Source organism: Sorex fumeus, unplaced genomic scaffold, assembly GCF_029834395.1.
Source record: "Sorex fumeus unplaced genomic scaffold, SorFum_2.1 ptg000107l, whole genome shotgun sequence".
Taxonomy (NCBI): Eukaryota; Metazoa; Chordata; class Mammalia; order Eulipotyphla; family Soricidae; genus Sorex; species Sorex fumeus.
Window position 1 is genome coordinate 226025 of NW_026606164.1, and position 8282 is coordinate 234306.

Consider the following 8282-nt stretch of genomic DNA (forward strand, 5'->3'; position numbering starts at 1 on the left):
CCAGAATGGAAACACTATTTCTATATTTTATACAAGAAGTGATGTATAACCATATGTGATGAAAGATATTATATAGATATCAATTTTAAAATGAATCACGAATCACGACCATCCTGTTATTCGTCGATTGCCTCGAGCAGGCCCCAGTAACGTCTCCTTCATCCTAGCCCTGAGATTATATTCAAGGCTCTTTAGGAGAATGAGACCCATCATTCCTACTTCCATTCCTTAATTTAAAAAAGAATAAAAATATATTATACTATTCTATTACTGAATTTAGTTTACTGAAAGCATGTATATTTATCCACCATATTGTGATTGAGATTTATGTTATTGCAAATTCTTCTAAAGTATTATATAGATTCTATACTATGGGTATACCACAGTTTTTCCAAGCCCCATTCCGGAATATTCAGGTAGATTCCACTCTTTAAATACCTCAGTGGCAAATGTATTTGTTAATGAGTTACTGTGTTCACTGATTTTGACCTATGGAACAATGGGAGGACAGTGACAGTGACCTCTATGGAAGAAAAGTTTGAATAAATCTGAGATTTTTTTTTTTTTTTGCTTTTTAGGTCACACCCAGCGATGCTTAGGGGTTACTCCTGGCTCATGCACTCAGGAATCAGTCCTGGCGGTGCTCGGGGGACCATATGGGATGCTGAGAATCGAACCTGTGTTGGCCATGTTGGCTGCGTGCAAGGCAAATGCCCTACCCGTTGTGCTATCGCTCCAGCCCCAAATCTGAGATTTTTAAACTGAAACTCCAGGGGGCTGGAGCGATAGCATAGCGGCTGACTCAGGTTTGAGCCCCAGCATCCCATATGGTCCCCTGAGCACCACCAGGAGTAATTCCTGAGTGCAGAGCCAGGAGTAACCCCTGTGTATTGCTGGGTGTGACCTAAAAAGAAAAAAAAACAAAAAACACACAGCTGGACCAGTCAGCAATCCACCAACAATGAAGGAGAGTTCCTTTCTCCACACACGCATGCCAGCACTGGTTGCTCTCATCTTTTGGATGTGTGCCAGTCTCGATGGTGTGAGATGATATCTCACTGTTGTTTTAATCTGCATCTCCCTGATTATGTGTGATAAAGAGCATTTTTTCGTGTGCCTTTTGGCCATTTGAATCTCCTGAGAAAGTTTCTGTTCATTTCTTCTCCCCATTTTTTGTTGGGGCTGGATTTTTTTTTCTTATAAAGTTCAACCAGTGCTTTGTACATCTTTGATATTGACCCCTTAGCACAGCGGGTAGGGCGCCTCACCTTACACGCGGCCAACATGGCCGACCCGAGTTCGATTCCTCCGCCCCTCTCGGAGAGCCCGGCAAGCTACTGAGAGTATCTCGCCCACACCGCAAGCCACCCGTGATGTATTGGATATGCCAGACACAGTAACAACAAAGTCTCCAGTGGAGACGTTACTGGGCCCGCTCGGGCAAATCGACGATCAACGGGAGGGCCTTTACCTTACCTTTACCTTACCAGAAGGGTATTAGGTGAATATCTTTTCCCATTCCATAGGCTATCTTTGTATCTTGGTCACTGTTTCATTTGAGATGCAGAAGCTTCTTAGTTAAGATAGACCCATTTGTTCATCTTTGCTTCCACGTGCTTGGTCAGTGGCATTTCATCTCTGAAGATACCTTTAACTTCAATATCGTGGAGGGTTTTGCCTATGTTTCCTTCCATGTACATTACTGGTTCAGATCTGATATTGAGGTCTTTAATCTATTTTGATCTGACTTTTGTGCATGGCGTTAGAGTTCTGCATCCATTTTTTTTGCATACTGTAGCTTTCCAGTTTTAACCAGCACCACTTGTTAAAGAGGCTCTTCTTGACACTTCACATTTCTTGCTTCCTTATCAAAGATTAAATCATCATATACTTGCAGGTGTGTGGCAGGATATTCAATGCTATTTCACTAGTCTGGAGGTCTGTTTTTATCCCAATATCATGCTGTTCCAGCGCGATAGCACAGCGGTAGGGCGTTTGCCTTGCACGCAGCCAACATGGCCGACCCGAGTTCGAGTCCTCCGCCCCTCTCGGAGAGCCCGGCAAGCTACCGAGAGGATCTCGCCCGCACGGCAGAGCCTGGCAAGACACCCGTGATGTATTCGATATGCCAAACACAGTAACAACAAAGTCTCCAATGGAGACGTTACTGGGCCAGCTCGAGCAAATCGATGATCAACGGGAGGGCCTTTACTTTACTTACTTTATCATGCTGTTTTAATTACTACTGTTTTGTAATACAGTTTGAAGTCAGGGAGGGCTGGAGCAATAGCACAGCAGGTAGGGCATTTGCCTTGCATGCAGCCGACCCAGGTTCAATTCCCAGCATCCCATATAGTCCCCTGAGCACCGCCAGGAGTAACTCCTGAGTGCAGAGCCAGGAGTAACTCCTGTGCATCGCCGGGTGTGATCCCCCCCAAAAAAAAGTTCTATGGGAGAATTCGGGGTGTGTGTGTGTGTGTGTGTGTGTGTGTGTGTGTGTGTGATGCTACCTTGCAATATGCATGATACCTGTATCCTACTTCTCCCCTCTCCCCCCAGCATTCTGACAGCAAAACTATCCCTGTCCGATACACTTCCAAACTGCTGCTAGGGCTGATAGGGTTCCTTCATAACCATCGTTTTCTTCTCTCACCAGCCTTTTTGTCTCTGCTCTCGTTTGCTTGGGTTTTGTGTTAATCCAACAGTGCTCAGTTCAGACTCCAGGTGCTCAGGGATGGCTCCTAGCCGAGCTTGGGTGCCGGCATGTGCTGAACAGGAATCAAACCTGGGCTGGACAAGTGCGAAGGAAGCGCGCCTGTCCTCTCTAGCCCCAAGACTCTCGTCTTTCTCTTTCTCCCCTGACCTCGGAGCCTTGCTCTTGGCCTGGAAAGCCCGTCTCCACGTTCGGTTCGGGTTCTTGGTGAATCTATGGACCCCGTCGTCACCTCCAAATTCCAATTCAGTTTCGTTCCTGCTGTCCTGGACCGTACCTTTTTTTTTTTTTTTTTTTTTTTGTGCAGCGATGCTTATGACGGTTTGAGATTTCCCCCTCGGGGCTTCGTTTGGTCGAACGCATCCATCGTCAGCACCCCAGGGACCATGCCCAGCTCGGACACGGGCAGGGCCAGGCACCACCGACTCTTGTAAAAGCAGCCCGAGTCGGACCCTTGGGGCCCGACGCCCACCGGGAAACATCGGTTGCGGGGCGGCCAAGACGCGTTCCACGGCGGGGAGGAGGCCCGAGCCAACGGAGCCCAGTCGGACCCGCAGGTGCCCGCCTGGGGATCGGCACCCGCTGGGCACCCCGCGCCGGGCGGGCCCGGCCTCCTCCGCAGCGCGCGTGCGCGGACCGGCCGACCACCGAGAGGAGGCGGCGGGAGAGAGCGGCCGGATGCGGTCACCATAGAGACGGGCCGGCCGGCTGGCGGAAGAGGAAGGGGTGCGCGCCGGCCGGTGAGGTGGCAGCGGCTTCGGCGGCGGCGCTGGCCCCGGGTCCGTGCCCCTTCCCCAGCTGCCCCTTCCGGAGGGCGTCCGGGGGCGCCGCGCCCGTGTCCCCGTGCCCACGCCCGCGGCCGCGCTTTCCTGCCGGACCCTGGGCGGCCGGCCCCGATGGCCGAGAGGTAGAGCCGGCGCCGCGCCCGCCCCGCCCGGCCGGGGGTGCAAGGGGAGCCCCCCGCCCCGGGACCCCGGGGTCCGCCGGCGCTTGAGTCACCCGCGTCGACCCCCTCGCTGGCCCGCGCCGCCAGCAGCCCCGCGCGGGAGCAGGACCGGTGCAAAGGACCCCGGAGGCCGCGCCCCCCGCCCCGCTGCAGCCCCCCGGGGGTTGGGGGGCGTCCCGGGAGGAGGAGGAGGAGGAGGAGGAGGCCGGCTCTGCGGGCCGCGGTGTGGTTTTTGCCGAACCGGTAGCTCCCCCAGCCCCCCGCCCACCACCCATCCCTTCCTCGCCCGTGGCTGCGACTCCACACCCGCGCGGGCCCCCTTGGGGGCGAGGGTCCGCAGGACTGAGTTTTATTTTGCTCCCCTTCTGCTGGAAGACGGACACGACGCTGCCCGCCGCCTTGATTGCATGACCGGACCCCAGGCCGCCCGGTCGGGACGGACGCAGGGTGGACCTCCCAGGGGCTGCCGGGCCTGGGTGCACCCCGGCCCTCGAGCTGAGGTTTCGGGGCTCCACGTGGCACGGCCATGCGCCTGAACGCGCTGTTGGCGCTGCTGCGCCCAGCGCTGCCCCTCATCCTCGGGCTCTCCCTGGGCTGCAGCCTGAGCCTCTTGCGGGTTTCCTGGATCCAGGGGGAGGGCCCAGACCCCTGCGAGGAGCCTGTGGGGCAGCCGGGAGGGCGGCAGAACCCCGCCGCAAGGTGGCGGCTGGACCAAAGCGATGAAGACTTCAAGCCGCGGATTGTCCCCTACTATAGGGACCCCAATAAGCCCTACAAGAAGGTGCTCAGGTGAGAGCTAGTGTGTGGGCGTGTGTGTGGGTGTGGTTCCCACACTCCTGCCAGCGACCTCGAATCCTGGCCTCCGCCTTCCCGAGTCCGGGTGTCCAGCCCCGTGGGGAGCGTTTGCCTTGGGTTCTCTCTGCTTTTTATATGGTGCCGGGGGTTGAACCCAGGTCCTGTGTCTGCAGAGGATAGGGTCTACCTCTCAGCGCCATCCCTGCCCCACTTCTATGCCTTGGTACCAGTTTGTTCCTCAGTGTCCCCCGTCAGGTCTAAGAAGTCTCACACGTTGGTGTTAAATCATCATTCTATGTTCCTGAGCGGGATGGAACTTGCCCGGCCCTTAGCCCCAGATCAGTGCCAGCCCCTGGTTGGGTACCGAGGTGGCAGTCTTGGCTCCTCTTCCTTAGCCTGGGCTCCCCCAGCTGCCAGGAGCTGCCTGAACCCGGCGGCTGCTGTCACAGTGCGTTGTGTGTCCCCGGCAGTACTGACGCACAGTCCACGCTGGTCTCTGCAGGACCCGCTACATCCAGACGGAGCTGGGCTCCCGGGAGCGGCTGCTGGTGGCGGTTCTCACTTCCCGGGCCACGCTGTCCACGCTGGCCGTGGCCGTGAACCGCACGGTGGCCCACCACTTCCCGCGGTTGCTCTACTTCACCGGGCAGCGGGGGGCCCGGGTGCCGGCCGGCATGCAGGTGGTGTCCCACGGCGACGAGCGCCCGGCCTGGCTCATGTCGGAGACGCTGCGTTACCTGCACACGCACTTCGGAGCCGACTACGACTGGTTCTTCGTCATGCAGGACGACACGTACGTGCAGGCCCCCCGCCTGGCCGCCCTGACCGGCCACCTCAGCATCAACCAGGACCTGTACCTGGGCCGGCCCGAGGAGTTCATCGGCGCGGGCGAGCAGGCCCGCTACTGCCACGGGGGCTTCGGCTACCTCCTGTCCAGGAGCCTCCTGCTGCGCCTGCGGCCACACCTGGACGGCTGCCGAGGGGACATCCTCAGTGCCCGGCCCGACGAGTGGCTGGGCCGCTGCCTCATCGACTCCCTGGGCGTCGGCTGCGTCTCGCAGCACCAGGTGACGGCCGCGTCCTGTCCCCGTCCCCCAGCTTGTGTGGGGTGGTGGGTCTCCAGGGGCCACTGCGGATCCGAAGGGCCTCAGAGGCAGAAGGTTCCAGAGTAGGTCCCTCACCGGCGCTCCCCGCCCTCGGTGCATGTGCCCCCAGCCCCCATGCCAGTCCTGCCGTGTGTCACCACCCATGGGGACCCTCTCCTGGCTCAGCACCAGCCCTGAGCTGCTGACAGGAAAAGAGGGGACTGACCCCAGACGAGGGCGTCTGTTCCCTTGAGGAGCTTGGGGTTCGCCGGAGAGAACCTTCCTCGCTGCCCTAACTGCTTTCTCAAAGCCTGCTGGCAGGCCTCAGTGAGAGTGCAGCCCCAGCACCACACAGGGACCCCCGAGCCCCACTGGGAGTCACTCCTGAATACAGTCAGGAGTCAGCCCTGACCCCGAATCACAAAATGAAGCAACACACCCCATGGTGAAAGCAAGGTCAGGGCCCTGAGCAACCTCCTCTCTGGGGACTCGGTGATGCGCGGGAATGGGGCTGAGTGGGTTGGGGCCCAGGGAGTGCCACCGACCTGTCACTGTTCCTCCAGGGGCAGCAGTACCACTCGTTTGAGTTGGCCAAGAACAGGGACCCCGAGAAGGAGGGGAGCCCGGCTTTCCTGAGTGCCTTTGCCGTGCACCCTGTTTCAGAGGGAAACCTCATGTACCGGCTGCACAAACGCTTCAGTGCGCTGGAGCTGGAGCGTGCCTACAATGAGATCGAGCAGCTGCAGGTGAGTGCCCCTGGGAACTGCACCCCAGTTGGTGGGACTGCCCCTGGGAACTGCACCCCAGCTGCAGGGGAGTGCCCCTGGGAACTGCACCCAGCTGAAGGGACTGCCCCTGTGAATTGCACCCCAGCTGAGGGGAGTGCCCCAGGGAACTGCACCCCAGCTGAGGGAACTGCTCCAGGGAACTTCACCCCAACTGCAGGGCAGTGCCCCTGGGAACTGCACCCCGCTGAGGGAACTGCCCCTGGGAACTGTACCCCAGCTAAGGGGGTTCCCCTGGGAACTGCACCCCAGCTGAGGGGAGTGCCCCCTGGGAACTGCACCCCAGCTGCAGGGGATTTGCAGGAGGGAGGGTGGGGAGGGGGGTGGCTCAGGGATCTGAACTCCATGGGCCTAAGGGATCTGAACTCCTCGCTAAGGAGACCCTGACCTCACTCATCGTCACTGAGGGACTGACCTCAGCGCCCCAAGGCAGAGGATGGGTCTCTGGGTGCCTGGGCATCCCAGTGCGGTGTGCTGGGAAAACATCTCCCGGGTGCTGCCCCTTTCTGCCAGGTCTGCGCTCCGGGTGGGTCCCTGGCACCTGGCTGACTCTGACCGTCCCCCCCCACCCCCAGGCTCAGATCCGGAACCTGACGGCGCTGACCCCGGAAGGGGAGGCGGGGCTGAGCTGGCCCGTGGGCCTCCCGGCGCCCTTCCGGCCGCGCTCGCGCTTCGAGGTGCTGGGCTGGGACTACTTCACGGAGCAGCACACCTTCTCCTGCGCCGACGGAGCGCCCAAGTGCCCGCTGCAGGGGGCCAGCCGCGCCGACGTGGGCAACGCCGTGGACACGGCCCTGGAGCAGCTGAACCGGCGCTACCAGCCGCGCCTGCGCTTCCAGAAGCAGCGGCTGCTCAACGGCTACCGGCGCTTCGACCCGGTGCGGGGCATGGAGTACACGCTGGACCTGCTGCTGGAGGCCGTGACGCAGCGGGGCCACCGGCGGGCGCTGGCGCGCCGGGTCAGCCTGCTGCGGCCGCTGAGCCGCGTGGAGATCCTGCCGGTGCCCTACGTCACCGAGGCCACGCGCGTGCAGCTGGTGCTGCCGCTGCCGGGCGCCGAGGCGGCGGCCGCCCCCGCCTTCCTGGAGGCCTTCGCGGCGGGCGTCCTGGCGCCCCGCGAGCACGCGCTGCTCACGCTGCTGCTGGTCTACGGCCCGCGGGACGGCGGCCGCGGCGCCCCCGACCCCTTCGTGGGCGTGAAGGCGGCGGCGGCCGAGCTGGAGCGCCGCCACCCGGGCGCCCGGCTGGCCTGGCTGGCCGTGCGCGCCGAGGCCCCGTCGCAGGTGCGCCTCATGGACGTGGTGTCCAAGAAGCACCCCGTGGACACCCTCTTCTTCCTCACCACCGTGCGGACCCGGCCGAGCCCCGAGGTGCTGAACCGCTGCCGCATGAACGCCATCGCGGGCTGGCAGGCCTTCTTCCCCATCCACTTCCAGGAGTTCAACCCGGCCCTGGCCCCGCAGCGGCCGCCCGCGGGGGGCGCGGGCGCGGGCCCCGACCCCCCCTCCCCTCCCGGCGGCGACCCGGCGCGGGGCAGCCCCGCGGGGGGCAGGTTCGACCGGCAGGCGTCGGCCGAGGGCTGCTTCTACAACAGCGACTACCTGGCGGCGCGGGCGCGGCTGGCGGCCGAGCTGCCCGGCCCGGAGGAGGAGGAGGCCCTGGAGGGGCTGGAGGTGATGGACGTCTTCCTGCGGTTCTCGGGGCTGCACCTCTTCCGCGCCGTGGAGCCGGGGCTGGTGCAGAAGTTCTCGGTGCGCGAGTGCAGCCCGCGGCTGAGCGAGGAGCTGTACCACCGCTGCCGCCTCAGCAACCTGGAGGGGCTGGGCGCGCGCGCGCAGCTGGCCATGGCCCTGTTCGAGCAGGAGCAGGCCAACAGCACATAGCCGGCCGCGTGGCCGGCCGGCGGGAGGACGGAGGAATGCGCGGACAGATGGAGCGCTCGGTGCTGTCTTTTTCTT

General features: G+C 61.3%; 1 protein-coding gene across 1 annotated transcript; it reads left to right on the top strand.

The window, feature by feature from the left end:
• The first annotated feature begins 4121 nt into the window (after window positions 1-4121).
• Window positions 4122-8240, top strand: CHPF2 (chondroitin polymerizing factor 2). The gene is made up of 4 exons (XM_056134785.1): window positions 4122-4448; window positions 4957-5521; window positions 6103-6285; window positions 6900-8240. Exons 1-4 carry the CDS (start codon window positions 4186-4188, stop codon window positions 8205-8207), a joined length of 2319 nt encoding a protein of 772 aa, XP_055990760.1. The 5' UTR covers window positions 4122-4185; the 3' UTR covers window positions 8208-8240.
• Window positions 8241-8282: the final 42 nt, after the last annotated feature.

Coding starts and splice junctions, on each gene's coding strand:
- CHPF2 (XM_056134785.1), top strand. CDS start 4,186: ATGCGCCTGAACGCGCTGTTGGCGCTGCTGCGCCCAGCGCTGCCCCTC. Junction 5,522..6,102: donor GCTGCGTCTCGCAGCACCAG/GTGACGGCCGCG, acceptor CTGTTCCTCCAG/GGGCAGCAGTACCACTCGTT. Junction 6,286..6,899: donor ATGAGATCGAGCAGCTGCAG/GTGAGTGCCCCT, acceptor CCCCACCCCCAG/GCTCAGATCCGGAACCTGAC.